Raw genomic sequence first — 20,484 nt, forward strand, 5'->3', positions numbered from 1 at the left:
ATATAGTTGTAAAATGGACCACAACAACTAACTGCACGACAGAGTGCGTAAATATTGGGCAAATGTCCCTGGTCAAAATGCTAAGGGTAATATCCGGGCAGTGCTCTATGACATAATTTCAAAAGCGAAATCTTCCAAAATGGATTTGGTCATAAGGGGGCTTCTGACATATTGTAGTGTTGTAGGGTATCACAGGGTCGGCCCCGCATGACCATAGCCTTCGCTTACTTGTTTTAGATTTTATTCTTTTTTTGCCAAGAGGGCTTTCAGAATTGTCAAAATCGGTCCAGTCATTATTGAGATATGAGCATTCTCGCTTACACCCTTTCTATACATTGTATATATTTCGCTATATATATCCGATATATTTACTAAAGGCATATACGTAACGGTCGGAATTGACCTTTTCGTGAATTTGTGATTTCGCCGGAAGTAAAAATATGAGAGGTTTAATGAAAAATTTGGCTTTTATTTAACACATATATTATGGTATATTTCACCCACTAAATATTACCCGATGACCATTTAAATTGGAAGGCTTCTGCCCCACCCTAAGTTCTAGCCCCAGGCTAACTTCCGCGTCGATTGCGACCTGTAGAGCAACTGCAAAATCATACTATGATGAAGGGTATACAAACATATTCATCAATGTTTCAAAAAACGCCAAAAATATTTCCTAATTTTTTTAGATCTAAGTTTTACAATAATTTTCCAAGGGAGTATCAAATCGGAGAGTTATCGGGCGCACCAGCCGTACAGACAGACGGACATCACTACATCGACTCCAAATGTCCTGGGTCTTATTTCGATGAAGCCTGTTTTAGCCGTATCAAATGTTATATACCCTCTCTAGCCAAAAGGCTGTGGGTGTATAATTATACCCTACAACACTATGTGTTGGGGGTATTATAAGTTTGATTGGGCCAAAAATTATGTAACACCTCGAAATATTGGTTTCCCACATAGAAAAGTATATATGGATCTTCCTATCTCGCCGAGCTGAGTCGATCTAGCTATGTATGTTCGTCCGTCCGTCTGTCCGTCTGTCCATGTTAATTTGTAATCACTCTACAGGTCGCAATTATGGCCCGATCTTTACGAAATTTAGAATGGAGGTGGGGTTAAGGTCAGAATAGAACCCTATTTCTTTTGGAGATGATCGCATAATATTTAGGGGTCGAAATGGACCAAAAACTGTAAAATTTCTTGATTTTGCAGTTGTTCTACAGGTCGCAATTATGGACCAATCGACGCGGAAATTAGCATGGGGCTAGAGCTTCGGGCTGGGCAGAAGCCTTCCAATGTTGATGGTCATCGGATAATATTTAGTGGGTGAAAAAGACTATACATTTGTGTTAAATAAAAGTCAAATTTTCTATGAAACCGCGAATATTTTTAGTCCCGGCGAAATCATAAATAGACGAACAGGCCAATTCTGACCGTTACGTAGATACCGATAGTAAATATATCGGATATATATAGCGAAACGTATACAATGTGTATATACAAAGGAAAGGAATGTTAGATGGAATGTTTATATCTCAAGAATGGCTGGACCGATTTGGACAAATTTTGCCAATTCAGAACGCGCTCTTGACATAAAAGTATAAAATCTAAAAAATCGCATAAAAATAAGTCAAAAATTATGTTAATATAGATTTTGTAGTATTTTGTGAAATTTTTTCATATTTTTATCGCATGCGATTTTTTCATTTTGACTTATAATATTAAGGTATATATTTTGTAATATTTTTCCACCTTACAACACAGGTTTGGGATATTATATGCAGATTGCAATTATCATCCGATCCTCACGAAAAGGGTAGGGATAGGCCCAGAAGGGCTGGGTCTATTGTTTTCAAAGATGTCCGCAATATATTTAGGGGTTGAAATGGACCAACAACTAAAATGTTCCTGATTTTGCAGCCGTTATAAAGGTCACAAATAGAAACGAATGGACACGAAATCTCGCATGAAGTTAGAGTTTAGGAAAGCGGGAAGAATGAACCACTACTTTTGTTTGACTGCGTTTGCTGATTTCGTTGACGAATATAGCCAAATATCCTAGACAAGCAAATCATATAGATGAGTCTAAACTTAGAAATACAGAGGGACCTCTTGCTTTTGGAGATGATCGCACAATATTCAAAAACAGGGAAAATTTCCTGATCACACAATTGAAGCCAATCGACACGCCTGAGAAGAAAGTTAGGGACAGGGAAGAAGTCTGGCATTATGTATGGCCATTATATTTAGCTGTAAAATGGACCACTACAAATAACAGCACGATGAAGTTCGTAAATATTGGTTAAATGTCCCTGGTCAAAATGCTAGTAATATCTGGGCAGTGTTAAAATGGATTTGGACATCAGAGGGCTTCTAACATATTGTAGTGTTGTATCACATAGTCGGCCCCGCACGACTATAGCCTTTGCTTACTTGTTTTTTGATGTATCCTATAGTAGATGGTCCTATAGTAGAATTTTATGACACACAATTTTGTAGAATACATATATTTAAAAAAATTACCAAAAAGACCCTTTCACCTTAAATGCAAAGATTTCAGGGAATCTAAATATGGAGATGTCAAAATAATGGCAAACTTTCTAATTGCCAATACACGTGTGTTCTATTTTTAGCTCTACTTGCATAATCAATTGGATTTTCCTATAATTATTTTTTGTGTTGTTACACGGTGTAATCATTTTGGCCACACAATTTCTCAAATACTCAATAGGAATACCTTTATTAACAGAATGGAAAACTACTTCCACTTCACACTGAACTTCTACCTGAATCAATTTTCCCATATACACTTTCCATTTCTGGCAAAGAATTAGTGATTCCCAAAATTGTTGTTGTTCTTCTTCTTTTTTCTATTTTCACATCATCCCATCAAAATTTGACAGCAACGGTAGCAGCAAAAAAGAAAAAGATAAAAATAAATATACTTACGTTTTATACAACACCGACGCAAGCGAAGTAAACACGACGCTGAACGTGTCAAACTTTCTGAATAGTTGTCGTGCTGGTGATGATGATGATGATTATGTTGTTGTTGGTGGTGGTCCTGTGATATACAAATTACTGGTGGTCGTTCCGATAATGGTATCGCCACGAAATTTGTACTCTCCGCCGCTGTTGTTGACAAACTGTTATGGTGGTCGTTCTCCAAAAAAATTGCTGCACCACCAACAGTTTCAGGTAACGATATCAATTGTTGATGTTGATCCAAACTGTCAACTGTGATGTGGTTGTTGTTGCTGCTAGTGGAGGTGGTGCTGGTGTGGCTGGTATTATTGTTAATATTGATATTGGTATTAAGGCTACTACAACTATTGCCAATGTTGTTGCTGTTGCCGTTCACGTTCACGTTATCATTCAATGTTGCAGTTGAACTACTGCTGGAAATGACTATTTTCGGATTAGAGTTCGCGTTGTTGCCGCTGTGTTGTTGTTTGCTATTGGTGTTATTGTTATTATTCTTGTTGTTGTTGTGAACTGTTGGATCTGAAAAATGAAAAAAATATATAAGAGGTATTAAATGTCAAATTGTTTATGAAAAATTTAATTTAGCAAAATATATATGGATAATTGATAGTTATTGCAGTAAACTCAAGTGATTTTTTATATTTTTGAGTATATATGAGATGTATAGAAACTTGTTTCAAATGTTATTTTATAGAAAAGTGGACAGAAAAAATCATTTTTAAAATTTGCTCATATTCATAAAAACTATCAAAATGTATCAATATCACACTTACAAAATGCATAAAAACAAGTAAGAGTAAAAATATTCAGCAAATGAATACCCCTTTTTTGAATACAGAGGCTATAAATAACAATTTTCGACCCCATTCCTCGTTTTATGAAATCAGATTCAAGACTTTCGAAGTATATGTAGTAGTGTCTTTATGTAGTATTGTCTTTACGGGCCACTCTTGCGATACCTAGTCCACAAAAAGTACAAGGCCACCGCGAAAATGGCAATAATGAACCACTTGGTACCTACCTCAACAAATGTTAAACTTTTTTAATGAACTGTGAAATGAGTCGATTTTTTAAATTTCGCGTATCATAATGTTTCTACCGATATTAGATACGATTTAAAAAGACTAAACCTTTTCCGAATCAATCTTAAATTTCGAAAAAAAAAACTTATCAGACCCTTGAAATAGCTTTAATAAGGGGCTATATTAATAATATAGGGGCAGGATTAAAACGTTGGTCTACATTTATATTTATTTACTAGTAGCATTGCTTCATAAAAAGAACTGGAAATGCCTAAACGTGGGGACATTAAATGGAAAATATGACTAAAAAATTAAAAATAATTGAAATCGACTTGACCAATTTTGTCAACCAGTAATTCGTAAAGTAATACAAAACTCTCTATAATTTTTTTTTCAAATATCGATATTAATGTTGCAAGATATATCTCAAAAAAAATTGAGTGTCTTTGAATCAAGGTCAAGGTGATATAAAAACCTTAAAAAATTGTAGATCTACAAACAGAGTAACTTTAAATCCACTTAAAATTTTTAACATTCAAACTTTTTATTGCAAAGTGAAATTGTAAGAAAAGAAAAAACAAGTTAAAAAGTAGTCAGCTCGGCCGGGCCGAACTTTGAATGCCCTCCACCATTTGGAACGAATTTGGAAATAGAATCCTTAAAAAAATCTGTTAAAATTTTAAAAATACGAGGTGGACCGCCATAGGCATTGTTTGTCATAAGTCATAACTTGAAATAAACGGTGAATAATGTAGCTAAAATCATCAAAATATCGAATATAGGAAGTTACCGTTATATCGGAGCTGAACTAGTCCAGCATAAACAATTTTCTACTAAATACGTATTTTAAAACAATTCCGGTGAATAATGTCGCTAAAATCATAAAAATGCCAAATATCGGGAGGCACCGGTATATGGGGGCTACATGAAAGCATGGACCTACTTGGCCCATTTACGAACTTAAACTGCCTACTGGAAAAATAAACATGTGTGCAAAATGTTGCCTTCTATCTCAATTCGTTCGAAAGATAGCGTGATTACTACAGACGGACAGACAGACGGACGGACAGACAGACGGATATCGCGGAGGGTATGAAAAATATAAAACAAATTCATGAAAATAAAGTAAATATTAAATATACAAATTTCTTTTTTTCTTAAACTCACTGTGAAATTTGACCTAGAATATTTCTTCCGTTGATACTTTTTTTGCCGTGCCTCCTCGAAATAATGGTTTTATACCCTAGGTTTCCTTGGACCAAATCCGTTTCAGGATATTTGGAGTCCATCTAGCGATGCACGTTCGTCTCTCTGTATGTCTGGCTGGGGCGCACGACAACTCTCGAAGAGAATATCCGATTTGATACAACCTTGGTAGAATATCGTATTCTATTATCAAACTTAGAACGAGTTGGAAGATGGGCAATTTCGGTTCAATCCGCACAAAAGGTTGAAATTAAAAAAAAATATTTTATTTCACAGAAATCCCATAATTTGCATGAGCGCATGGGCAATATCGGTCCACTTCATCAAGTACCTCCCCGACAAAGAGTCAAATTTTTGAATAATTATAACGCTTATAAAATGTGATGTAAGAGTCCGATTGTCTTCACATACCACAATATTCTTTTTTTTAACCCAAGGTCTGGTGTGAAGATGGAATGTATCGGCTGACTCCTTCTGGTACCTCCCTCGCAAAAGGGTCAACGTTTTGAATAAGCAAAACGATTATAAACTCCGAAATACGCATCCGAATACCTTCATATTTCACACATCCCATTATTTAAACACAAGATCTACTGGCATATATCGGTCCACTTCCTCTGTCACTTCCCCTACAAAAGGTCAAAATTTTAAATATACATTCAGACGTAGTACATCTCAATATTTCCATAAACACAAGATCTGTAATATAGTTGGTACAGATTGGATCACGAAATAAGCAAACTCAAATTTCATACATACAAAAATTTGGATATAAATGTTCGATTTTCTCGTAATTTTGCTCATACCGATATTTTTATCTGAATTGGAAGAAGTATTTTTTAATTAATTTTTAACCCAATGCCCAAATATACTACTATTAAGTACATTTGTTGACATATTAAGCCAGAAAAATAAAAAAAATTTAAATCATATGGTAGTTTTGCCCTACCTTGAATTCATTGTACCATGGCCAAACCTAAAATGATGTGATTCTTATGAATCTTAATCCGAAAAAAATCCTTTTCGAAAATCCAGTAACTTGTCCCCTCTATTAAGGTTACTTTGTGGTGTAAACTTTCAAAGATACACATGTCTTCTATTATTTGCTTTAAGTAGTTTTTGCTAGACGTAGCTTGCCTTGAAGATATGAGTCGTTAAATAATCAAGCTACCGGACACATCTTTTAGATAAAAAAAAATATATTCGCGATGCATATTCATTAAATATATTCGAATATTTACAAATATACATAAGGATGTGTGTTTGTACACATTTTTTTCAACAAAAAATCATAATTAATGTAAATTTCATGGACATAATTATTCTTGAACAAAAAATGTGTATGTGTATATTTAAACGTGTAGCTGCAGCAAAAAAAAAACAAATCCAACAGTTATTTATCACTTGCTATGCTATGAGTAAATGGAAGAGCAAAAAATTTAATTTATTGCTTGTTAACATTCATGTTCAAACAATAAAATATGAATAGTTGTTGTTAATTTATTTGAAGAGATAAACGATTTGAATATCTCCTCCAACTCCTGAATTTGTTTGCATACAATAATATACACATGGTGATGTGATGTTTGTTTTGCTTCGATATTTTTTGGTGTGTGTGTGAAGGTTATTTTAATTTAAGTTTGGACATTTTGTTTCAAATAAAAAAACACCTTCTGTCAATATACGGTTTTTTAGCTCACAATATTTTTGTCGATTATTATAAATCTTTATTGATAATCGGAAGTAAAGTTTTTAATTCGTACCTTCAGGAGAAACATATGATCTTATTATTAACTTTTGTTGGATAATATTTAATTCGTTTCAAATTAAGCTTGCACTTTGAGTTTTTCATTTTAAGCCTAACTTCATATACCCCAATTATTTTCAACAGTCTCACCATCTGCAGAATTACAAACTTACCGCTAAATACAACTTCATGCAAATGAAAATCCCACCGAAAAAACGACAAATAATAAAATTCCATATTTTCCACCAAATTTATGAGACCACGTTACGTGTTCATTTATTTGTGTGCGGCCATGTAACCACCCATGTTTCGTGCCTGGGTGCATGGTGTGTCCGTTTTGTTGTTTTGTGGGTTCCCAATGTTGGTATTGTTTACGTTTGGCTTACAGCCAGACAACATTTTCACATGTCTCAATGCTTACATGTACATATACATATAGGAAGTGGAAAGAGTGATGTTAACTTCGTCATTTCTAGTTTTGTGGGTATGGTTGTTACCGAATAAGAAGTATAACGATCCACATTTTCGTTTAGCCCCCATATAACAATACATCCCAATATTCACATTTTTTCACGATTATTCTCAAAATTTTTTAATAGATTTCTACAACATATTTATTGTTTTTATACCCTACAACACTATGTGTTGGGGGTATTATAAGTTTGATTGGGCCAGAATTTATGTAACACCTCGAAATATTGGTTTCCCATATAGGAAAGTATATATGGATCTTCCTAGCTCGCCGAGCTGAGTCGATCTAGCTATGTATGTCCGTCCGTCCGTCTGTCCATGTTAATTTGTAATCACTCTACAGGTCGCAATTATGGCCCGATCTTCACGAAATTTAAAATGTAGGTGGGGTTAATTCAGAATAGAACCCTATTTCTTTTGGAGATGATCGACAAATGTTTAGGGGTTGAAATGGACCAAATACTGCAAAAATGTCGGATTTTGCAGTAGCTATACAGGTCGCAATTATAGACCAATCAATGCGGAATGTAGCTAGAGTTTAGGGCGGGGAAGAAGCCTACAAAATTGGGTGGTCATCGGATAATATTTAGCGGCTAAAATAGACCATATCTTTTTTGTTGAAAAAATTCAAAATTTTTCATTAAACCGCGAATATTTTAAATCCCGGCGAAATCACAAAGCCATGACAATGTTACTTCTGATCTTTGCATTGATGTTAAGATCCAACAAATCGAATATATAGCAAAATATGTGCGATATATGTCTATCAAAGAAGATATGCTTGAAAGATCTATTTTGTGTCGAGAACGGCTGAACTGATTTCGACAGTTCTCATTAATTCAGAATGGCCTCTTGGCAGAAAAGAAAAAACGCTTAAAAAATCATATAAAAATGTCTCTCTAAACACGAAAATATTGATTTTGTAAATTTTCTCAAATTTTTTCAATTTTGTCATATTTTTGGCATATTTTCATTTTGAATTAAACATTTGGTAATATCACTACAGCTAACAAAACTAAGTAGTAAGGATATCAGGATATCATATACAGATCGCATTTATGGCCCGATCCTTACAAAATTTTGCATGGGGATAAGATGAGGGTCAGAATTGAAGCCTACTCTTTTTGGAGATGATCGCCATATATTTAGGGGTTGAAATGGACCAAAAAACTGCAAAATTGTCAGCAGGTCGTAATTATCGCCCGATCCTCAGGCACATTTGAATGGGTGTTACCGGACATTGCAAAAGCCAAGCAGTTTTGGATGGCCATCCAAAAATATTCAATGTGTGAAATAGTTTGCCAACTTTTGTCGACAAAATACGAAAATGTCCATTACAGTGACTTGGCCACTTCTGAGATATTATGGGTCTTTGGGAAATATTGGTTCCAGATCTAGGAATACCATTTACGTGCAACATCTACCAATAAATTGGAAATGAGCAAATTAGTTTAAGTTGTTATTGTTCGAAAATTAGAGAACGAAACCTGATGATTTTCTTTTATTATTTGTAACAATATCTTGTGGAATTCTTTCGAGAATCTCGCCTATATAAACTGTATCGTTTATTGTAGTGTTGTAGGGTATTCAACGGTCGGCCCCGCTCGACTGTAGCCTTTGCTTACTTGTTTTCTTATAAAAATAAAAAAGAAATTATTTTGACTTTGATATATTTAGATCATCACGGTTATTTCTTTGTTAGTTTAAAAAAAAATATTCGATTGAACGGCATTACAAAAATGTCTGTTACCCCTTCTTGCTTTACGTACCAGAATATTTAAATCAGAATACACCCATATATCCCTGCCACATCAAAGCATGAATCTTTCTTAAAATGTACCTTGTTCACGTTTATTCACTACAAAACCCTATATAAAAAATCAGAATGATTATGTACATATATACAGGGTGAGATGATAAAACTACAACCAACTTCGGACTGCTGTCATTTGTAAGCCACTCGTCCGACAGCTGTTAAAATTATTCCACAGCATAAAAGCATTTTGGTGACAATTTTTGGAGAAAAAAAGTTATTCGTGATGGAATTCAAGCGTGATAGTGTGACTTCTTTATATTTGGCTGGAAAACCTCAAGTGGCTATCATTAGAGCACTCCAGCATTTAAATGTGAATAAATCTTTTGTGTCTCGTAACATCGTTACCGAGATACTAATAGCGCAGTCTAGCCGACGTCAAGGAAGTGGACGGAAGAAAACAGCAACATCAGTAGAAATGGTTCGAAAAGTAAAGAAGCGGCTTGATCGAAACCCATGTCGCATTGGCCGAAAAATGGCTCGTGAGCTGAACCTGTCGCAACATTTCATTCGCAAATATTGGAAAATGAGCTCGTGGTAAAGCCATTGAAATTCCAAAAAGTGCAAGAACTTACACCGCAACTGAAAGAAAATAGGCTCAAAAGAGCTAAAAAGTGGCTTTGCTCGGCCGAAAGTGGTGAACTGCCGAATTTGGTTTTCTCGGATGAGAAAACATTCGTTGTTTAGCAGTTTGTAAACAAACAAAATGACGGTGTTTACTTGCCAAAGAGGTCAGCTGAAAATATGCACCTTCGGTTGGCCTCCAGAACTCAAGCACCGGCCATGGTGATGGTGTGGGCCGCCATGAAAGCCGATGGTCGCTCTCCGCTTGTATTAATCGACCGTGGGTGGCATCAGAATAAATGCCGAATATTATCGCGAAAATATTCTGAAGGGTGTATTAAAGCTTTGGGCAAGCAAACATTTTGGCCGCAGACCAACATTCCAACAGGACTCAGCACGCACCATTTGAAGGCCATAGGCTTGCGAGAGGTTTAAAATCTTTTGTTAGGTACTCAACTCAAGGCTTTGGATGGCTTAACGTTTCACATGACATTTTCAACACCACCTGTCGTAAACGTTGGTGGTGCCTCGTTGGCGGATGGAAATACAGCTTTGATGATATCTTGAAAAATCCTTTCTGCTACCCGAACATCAGAAGGCTTGTTCTCTGAAGCGAATTTTGATGCACTTTCTGAATGTTACATTATTTCTAAATTATTGTGGTGGTCTACTCGGTAAAAAACTACGTTTTTGAAAAAAAATTAAATTTTCTATTTATAATTACCAAAACTTTGACTAAATCTTAACCTGATGTTCGAACTTGGTAAGACTTATTTTATAACAAGTAAAAAAGCAGCAAGTTCGGCCGAAAAATATAACATTCGCCAAAAATTCTGTTAACATTTTTAAAATACCGAATATAGCCGTTATATTAGGGCCTGTACGACGTGCACCTACATAGGCATTGTTTGTCACAAGCCATTACCATATTCAAATTCGAAACTTGAAATAAACGGTGAATAATGTAGCCAAAATCATCAAAATACCGTACATAGGGAGGTACCATTATATAGAAGCTATACGAAGACCTGGACCTGTATTTTCTGTCACAGACTGTAGCTTCCATTATGAACTTCAAATACGACATCTCAAACAATTTCGGTGAGTATTGTACCTAAAATCGTCAAAATACCGAATGTAAGGAGGTACTGATATATGGGGCCTATACGAAGACCTAGACCTGTATAGGCAATTTTCTGTCATAGACTGTAGTTCCCATTACGAACTCTAAATACGTAATTATAAACTACTACGGTGAATAATGACGTACATCATCAAAATACCGAATATTGGGAGGTACCCGTATATGGGGGCTATACGAAGACGTGGACCTGCATAGACAATTGTCTGCCTTAGGCTGTAGTATCTATTTCGAACTTCAAACCCCAAATTTGAAACAATTCCGGTGAATAATGTCTCTAAAATCATCAAAATACCGAATATAGGGAGGTACAGTTATATGGGGGCTATATGAAAACGTGGACCTACATGGCCCATTTACAAACTTAACCTGCCTACTGGCAAAATAAACATGTGTGCGAAATTTTAGCCTTCTATCTCAATTCGTTCGAAAGATAGCGTGATTACAACAGACAGACAGCAGATAAACAGACGGACATCGTCTTAGAATTTTACGCTGATCAAGAATATATATACTTTGTTGGGTCTAAGATCATTATTTCGATGAGTTACAAACGGAATGACAAAATGAATATACCCTCCATAGTATGGTGGAGATTATAAAAAGGGTTAATTTAATTTAATTTAATTTTTACATTATGTTCTACAAAAATGTATCCTTCCCTCACTTATGCGTGTTATTATTAGAATATACAATATTTTCTTTAGAAATATATTTTCACAGAAATAGCCTATTGTTAAAAAGGGAAACAAACAGCATTGTTTATTTTTACCCATGTCTACTTTATGTCTGTCTGTCTGTCTGTCTGTCTGTCTATCTTCTTGATAAACGTAAATAAATAAATAAATCTTTTTCCCAAAATATTTCACTGAATAGAAACAAAAACTAGTAAGAAGATTCGATACAAATATAGAAAAAAAGAGGAAACAAAACAAACTATCACTACATTCCAAACACATATCCACACATATCCTATTTTAATCGTGAAGGTTTCTATCTATCCGTCTGTCTGTCTGTCAGAGATAGTTGTATATCATATCGTTTATCTTCAATCCAGTCCAATTCAAATGTTATGGACTATTGTTTAGCCTGGCATGACTAATGTTGGCCGGCAAAAAAAAAAAGAAACGTATTTCGAATATTTTGGCATGGCAAACGATAAAATGCGATTGAATAAATGAATGTTTAATACTTTGAATTTCAGCAGCCGGTTCAATAGACATTTGTTCATTCTATGTTTGCATGTGAAGATACATACATACATACCCATACACTTCATTGACCTAATTCACTGCCGATTCCGTTTGGCTTATCACATCATGTCAGTGAACACAAAGATCTTTTTAATGACATTGCCGTTTTTTTAAATGGAAATAACGTAATAAATTTTATATGTGATATAAACAAATATGCATATTAAAGAGCAACTGGAATAATCGACTGCATGTCAATATAAAACTGAACAAAAGACCAGGAAGAAGTCGCAAGAAGTCATTTTTCATGGAACCATAAATTATAACGATTTTTTGGTAGCAATTTTATGAGTTTTTTTAATATGCCTCTGGCAGCGTCTGGAATCGGTATTAACGATTTGATTTATATACTTCGTTAGAGAAAAGTCTACCTTAAAATATAAGTTTCATTCCGAAAGTTCGTGTTAGGTCTTTTTAGTACTTAAAATGCTCAAATTGTTAATTTTTTTATAACCAAACCTTCATCCATTTTGGAAGATTTTGCTTTTGAAATTGTGTCACAGAGCACTGCCCAGATATTACCCTTAGCTTTTTGACCAGAGACATTTACCCAGTATCGACGCACTCCATCGTTCTGCTAGTTGTTGTGGTCCATTTTACAGCTAAATATAATCCAGTGGTCATCCAAATTGCTAGACTTCTTCCCTGTCCTCAACTCTCTTCTCATATTCGTCAACGAAATCAGCATAAAAAAGCCAGAATTTCACCTTTTGTGTATTTTGGATTTCGCCTGTAAGTTATTTTCAGCGTTTCTGTAGAATGGAAATTTTGGTATTTTTTCACACAAAAGTAATGGTCCATTCTACCCGCTGTTCTAAACCCTAACTTTATGCGAGATTTCGTGCCCTTTGGTTTCTATTTGTGAAACTTGTAACGGCAGCAAAATAAGAAACATTTCAACCCCTAAATATATTGCGGACATATTTAAAAACAATAGCCCTAGCCCTTCTGAGCCTAGCACTACCCTTATGACAATTTTCGTGAGGATCGGAGGATAATTACAATCTGTATATAATAAATGTGTTGTAAGGTGAAAACAATATTACAAAATATACACTTCAATATTATGAGCCAAATTGAAAAAATCGCATGCGATAAAAAATTTGAAAAAAAAAATACAAAAAAAATGTCACAAAATACTGCAAAATCTATATTAACATCATTATTGGCAACTTTTTATGCGATTTTTTTCTGAATTGACAAAATTTGTCAAAATCGTTCGTACAGAGTCCACAATATCAAATTTGAGGATTCCAACTCTAATACCTTCCCATAATGCCAAATTTTGTACCATTTAGTACTTTTCGTACAAATCGTATACATTTCTAAAACCACCTTCATATCATAATCATAGAAATCAACAAGATATCCATATTAAATTTCAGGATTTCGGCTCTATTCCTTCAACCAATGTCAAATTTAGTACATTTCGTACTATTATAGTACACATTTTCGAAACCACTTCCCTTTGCCAGGTTTCACAAAACAAGCGGCCCTAATACCACATTTAAGATTTCAAGCACTATCTGTTCACCCAAAGCCATATTGGGTCCAAAGTTGTACTATTTAGTACTTTTCGTGCACTTATAGTACACATCTCTAAAACCACTTATTTGTCAAAAACCTACCACCAACAGGCTTCTCAATATAAAATTTTAAAAATTCCAACTTCATCCGTTCACTGTTGATCAAACTGTTCATATCTAGTACCATTTAGTACAGTTATCTCACTTAGTACATATAGCAAACTTACTTTCCAACCCATACAATTTTTTTATCCGTTTAGAATTTTAAAACATTTCCTACATTTAAATTTTAAATTTTCAATAACCATTTGGTGCATCTGTCCTGCACTCCATCAGTGACTCATTCCAAATTTCAGAAATTCAGCTCCATCGGTTCATTACAATTCTAATTTGTATCGAATTTAGTACACATAAGTACGAATTTCCAAAACTTTCTACATATTCCAAAGCCTAATCCAAACTGTACCAAATTTAGTACCATTTTGTACACAGTTTAGTACAATTTTTCGTAGCAGCCTGCATCATACAGTCAAATAGAAATCATCGTTTCAAATTCCCGGATTCCAACTCTACTCGTTCAACCAAAAATTTAAATTTCACCAAATTTAGTACCATTTAGTAGACATATGCACGGATTTTAAAAACTTCCTAAGTACCTCAGTCCTACAACGCAATATTAATCTTATTTCTAAATTTTTCCCTCTATCGATTCACCCAAATCGAAATTGTACCAATTTTGTACCAGTTAGTACTTTTCGTGCACATAAATACAAACTTCGAAAACTTCCTTCATATCCCAATAATACACTCCATCAGTAATCCTAATTTTAATTTTCAGGATTCCAGCTCCATCCGTTACTTCAAAATTCAAATTGTACTAAATTTAGTACAGTTATGCTCTTTTCCTATACATGATTACACACTTCCGAAACTATCTCCTTAAATTGACTCTACCCTTTGGTACATCTCTCATACACTCCATCAGAGACCCTCATTTCAAATTGAAGAATTCTAGCTTTAACAAATACAAAGGGTGCCATTAACAAGAATGCTCATTTCTCGTTTTAAGAGCTTCACAGTTATTCAAGATGTTGACCTTTTGTCGGGGAGGTACCATAAGGAGCGGTCTGATATATTTCATCTTCACACCAGATTATTTGCTGATTGAAATATTGCGATGTGTGAAATTTAAAGAGAATCGGATATATATTTTTTGCAAATTATAAGAGATATAATTATTTTCACCTTATAGATCATCCGAATTGTGCAAACTTTGCAAATTCCAATATATTTGTCAGAGTAAGATCAGGTGGATAATATAGGGCAACCCATTAAGTACCTCCCCCTCAATGGGTCAATTTTATCAATAATTATAAATCTTACAAAATGTGAAATGAGAGTTCGCACATCTCAATGTACCTACCAACACAGGAGAATTACTCCTTCTTTTACCGCCCCCGCAACGGGTCAACATTTTTAATGACCATGAAGTTCATAAAACGCGACATAATATATATTATTTGCAAATTATAAGGGATATTATTATTAAAAATGCTGAGGAACATGTGGACCGATATTTTCCATTTTCGCACCTGACTTAAAACTGATACAAATAGTTTTTCAAAAAGAAAATAATTTTCTGTGAAATTGTTTACCTTTTTTTGTGAAATTTTTGACCAGAAGCAGTGGACCGATATCGTCCATCTCCGAGCTCGATCAAAGTTTGATAATAATATTACGATGTACCAAGTTTGGACCAAATCGGACACTCTCTTCAAGAGTTATCGTGCAAACCAGTCAGACACACGGACGGACGGACATCGCTAGATCGACTTCAAATATCCTGAAATGAATTTGGTCCAAGGAGACCTAGGGTCGAAAGCCGTTATTTCGACTAGGCACGTTTGACCGTATCAAACCTCTCTATTCATGTGGCTGAGGGTATAATTAGAAAATATTTTGGCATTTTGCCTAGTCGAACATATCCCCGGTAAACCAACAAATACTTTCGAACTTATAGGGTCTGATTTTAACCATATACTTGTATTGTTTGCTTTTTGCTTTCGCAAATATATTACCAACATATTTTTTATTTCCTCTATATCCTCTTCTAAATATGTTCCCATAAAACCGCTTGCACGTCTACACTAATACTACACAAATGTTATTGTGTCTAATGATTGCCAGATTTTGCATATTGCATGCAGATTTTCAAATAATAAAACCACATGATATTGCAGAATTTATCAACAATAACAAAGAGCATTTTGACGAATTATCTTTGCTCATGGTGAACAATGCCAGCTCGGTTATTGTTATTGTTGTTGTTTTTTTTTTGTTATTCATATCATTGCAATTTTGTTATTTTTGTTTATATTCAAACAACAAAACATCAGTTGTTCAAAACATGAAGTTGGTTGTTTTCTTTTGTAAATAAAAATCAAAACGGAAAAACGAAATCTCAAATTTTGTACAACAAAATGAATGATGGATTGATGTTCGTTGCCAATATAATCGGAAAGACAGATAAATTTTTTTTATTTTTCATGAATCATGAAAAACCCTAAAAATTAGAAATAAATTGAGGAGAGTTTGTGAATACAGACATAAGAGGTTATGGATAATAAACTACGTTCTGGTTAAATTTAATAATCGGAAATTTTCCAATGCAAAAAAGAAGTCCAAGAGATAGCATGGTATAATTAAGCAAATGCTCTTCACATTTAGTTTTCACATGTAGTGTCACATTTAATGTAAATTATAAAAATCATCAACATTATATACATTTTTTTTTTTTACTACTTTAACATCTTTTCGTTTCCAAGTTTTTTGCAATTTTTTTTTTAAATTTTCTTATTTATATTGCAGAATTTAACCTACATAAATCGGTGAGTACATAATTTCCTAGATCAATTAATTTTCCCCTTCAATGTTTTTCGTTTACTTTTTATAAAATTCCATTTGTTTACGTTTAAAGAAACCATTTTTTATTGCATCGTTAAAATTTATATGGCTAAAAAATTTAATGGTTGCAGTTTAGGAAAACATAGCTTGTGGTTTCTTCAGTTCTAATGTTTTTTGAGGGGGATTATTAAAAAAATTCAATTGAGAATAACTTTTATAGTGAAATTAGAAGGGTGTAGACAGACTACTTCAGACCAAAAAAACATGGCGTAAAAATTTTCAGAAGTGGACCGATGATGCCCATCGCCGACCTTCGTCTTAGATTGGTAATAATATTGCCATGTACGAAGACTAGATCGACACCATATACCGTTCAAGGAACCTGGTGTCGATGAGGCACATATATATAAATTTAATTTCTCATTGATTATTACCCATTATTCATAATTGATATAATCGACAATATTATAATTTTACCATTATATCCCTTGACTAAAGACATTTGAAGCCACTCTCGGGCTATCAGTCCATCTGTCTCGAAGAGAGTCTCCTATATTGTCCAATCATGGTATATTGTAATATTGTTATCAAACTTGGATCGAGTTCGGAGATAGACAATATCAGACCACTCCCTTTGGTACTTCTCCCACAAAAGGCCAACATTTTCAAAGAAAATAATTTAACCATTTAGATCATCCGATTTTGTGCAAACTTTGCAAATCCCAATGTATTTGTCACTACAAGATCAGGTGGATCTCCCTTAAATACCAAACTCCCCCTCAGTAGACCAATTTATGAATTATTATAAATCTTACAAAATGTGAAATGAGAGTCCGATTATATTTAAAGTTCGCACTACAAAACTATGTGTTGGGGTTATTATAAGTTTGATTGGGCCACAAATTATGTAACACCACGAAATATTGGTTTCCCACATAGGAAAGAATATATGGATCTTCCTATCTCGCCGAGCTGAGTCGATCTAGTTATGTATGTCCGTCCGTCCGTCTGTCCATGTTAGTTTGAAATCACTCTACAGGTCGCAATTATGGCCCGATCTTCACGAAATTTAGAATGGAGGTGGGGCTAGGGTCGGAATAGAAACCTATTTCGTTTGGAGATGATCGTATAATATTTAGGGGTTGAAATGGACCAAAAACTGAAAAAATCCTGATTTTGCAGTTGCTCCACAGGTCGTAATTATAGACCAATCGGAAGTTAACATGGGACTACAGCTTAGGGCTGGGCCAAAGCCTTCCAATTTTGATTGTCATCGGGTTATATTTAGTTGGTGAAATATACCATAACATTTGTGTTAAATAAAAATTAAATTTTTCATTAAACCGCAAATATTTTTAACCCGGCGAAATCACAAATAGATGAAGAGGTCAATTCTGACCGTTACGTAGATGTCGTAGATGTATATAGCGAAATATATACAATGTGTAATGTGTATATACAAAAGAAGGGGATATTAGCTAGAATGCTTATATCTCAAAAATGGCTGGACTGATTTTGACAAATTTTGTCATATTTTTTATCGGATGTGATTTTTTCAATTTGACTTATAATATTGAAGTGTATATTTTGTAATATTTGTTCACCTTACAACACAGGTTGGGGTTATTATATACAGATTGCAAATATGGTCCGATCCTCACGAAAATTTTCATAAGGGTAGGTTAAGGCTCAAAAGGGCTAACCCTATTGTTTTTAAAGATGTTCGCAATATATTTAAAGGGTGGAATGGACCAACAACGAAAAATTTTCCTGATTTTGCAGCCGTTATAAAGGTCACAAATAGAAACCAGAGGACACGAAATCTCGCATGAAGTTGAAGATGATAGCGAAATATTTAGGGGTTCAAATAAACCAAAAACAGAAAAAAGCCAGATCACACAATTGAAGCCAATCGACAAGCCTGAGAAGAGAATTAAGGACAGGAAGAAATTCTAGACTTTTGGATAACCATTGGACTATATTTAACTGTAAAATGGACCACAACAACTAACAGCACGACGGAGTGCGTAAGTATTGGGAAAATGTCCCTGGTCAAAATGCTGAGGGTAATATCTGGGCAGTGCATTTGGACACAAGGGGACCTCTAACATATTGTAGTGTTGTAGGCAGTGTGACCGCTGTAAGTTCGGCCGGGCCGAATTTTGAATACCCTCCACCATGTGGTAAAAATTAGGCAATTTTCACAAAAAATATAAAATCGGTTAAAAATTCTGTTAAAATCTTAAAAATACCAAATGTAGCCGTATATTATGGTCTATACGATGACGTGGACCTGCATAGGCAAATTTTGTCATAAGCTATTATAATATTTAAATGCGAAATTTGAAAAAAAAAATCTGTTTATAATGTAGCTATGTAGGAGGTGCATTGGGGTTATATAACCTGGACCTGCTCAGACAATTTTCCGGCATAGGCTGTAGTATCCATTACGAAGTTCACATACAGAATTTGAAATAATTCCCGTAAATAATGTCGCTAAAATCATCCAAATGCCGAATATCGGGGGTACCGTTATATGGGGGCTATACGAAAACGTAGACCTGCACTTACTTCATTTCGTTCAGAAGCCAGAGTGATTTCCACAGACGGACAGACAAACGGGTATTGATAAATCGACGTCGAATTTTATGCTGAGCAAGAATATATATACTTTGTGGGGTCTAAAATGTATATTTCGAGGTGTTACAAACGGAATACTAAACTTAATATACCCTTCCTACTATGGTGGAGGGTATAAAAAAGGTTGCACAATGTATAAAAAAGTGGCACAAAAATTCAAAAAAGTGGCTCATTTAGGATCAAAATAAAAAAGTGGCACAAAGGTATCAAAGCCCAAAAAAAGTGGCAAAATTGATACTTTAGTGTCACAACGGTCACGCTGGTTATAGGGCATCACATGGTCGTTATAGGGCATCACATGGTCGACGACTATAGCCTTTGCTTATTTTTTTTTTTTTTTTTTTTTTTTTTTTTTTTTTTTGTTTTGCAGTCAGCATACGTAATTTGGTCAACGTAGCTCACCTTTTTGGTTCAGACGCTATGTTAAGGGTAAACCCCATTTTCAAGTATATTTCATGGTTTGGTGATGCTTACGTTTGATTTCGCCAAACGTTGGTATTTTGTGTTCTTATTGTGTGGTCCACGGTTCAATATTACCCCCTTATTTTAGTCACTTCTGAGTTCTTGACAATACTTTTCATTCCATTTAGATTACTTTGGTATGTAACATTTCGAAACGGCTATACATGTGTGTTCTATTTGTGCCTCATGGTGAACAAACACATACTCCTTCTCTACACTCCTTCTCATTTATCATAAAATGTTGATCTCACTTTGCCAGGTTTCAAAATTAAACAATGTTGATTTAGCCCATTTCGTACCTCCCCAACAATTTTTGAAAATAGTAGCCCTCAGAAAATTTAAAATTAATATCCGATTTTATAAAATAAAGCATTTTTCAATGTTTCTACTTATATTGTATCAGATTTACTTATTACTGAATCAATTTAACACTTTTTACTTTTTAATGGAGAAAAAAAATGGAGCACTCAAAATCATCAAAATTTTCGTTTGCATCATTTCTAAATGTTAATATTTTGAATGGTTTATCACTCTCTCTTAATTCATTCATAACGATGTACTAATGATATGCAATAATGGGGTAAATTATGGGTTTTTGTATAAAATAATTTCTCTTTTGGTACGTAGGAACCATTAATCAGATTCATTTAGCACTTCAGTAAAAATAATAAATACATTAATTAGCTATTTGTTTAATGTTTTTGACCCTGTATCTCAGCCACTGTAGTATATTTCCTACGTACC

The 20,484-nt window shown here is 34.3% G+C and overlaps 1 protein-coding gene across 3 annotated transcripts in view; it reads right to left on the minus strand.

Annotated features, from left to right (window-relative positions):
* The window catches only part of LOC101899976 (calsenilin), a 389,863-nt gene that overhangs the window by 351,846 nt on the left and 17,533 nt on the right, over positions 1 to 20,484 (minus strand). For all 3 annotated transcript variants that reach the window (XM_059120854.1, XM_059120853.1, XM_059120855.1), the window contains one exon: positions 2,956 to 3,510. In XM_059120854.1, coding sequence (XP_058976837.1) covers positions 2,956 to 3,510 — 555 coding nt within the window. The remainder of the gene's footprint in view (positions 1 to 2,955; positions 3,511 to 20,484) is intronic.

This window comes from Musca domestica, unplaced genomic scaffold (assembly GCF_030504385.1).
Source record: "Musca domestica strain aabys unplaced genomic scaffold, Musca_domestica.polishedcontigs.V.1.1 18, whole genome shotgun sequence".
Classification (NCBI taxonomy): domain Eukaryota; kingdom Metazoa; phylum Arthropoda; class Insecta; order Diptera; family Muscidae; genus Musca; species Musca domestica.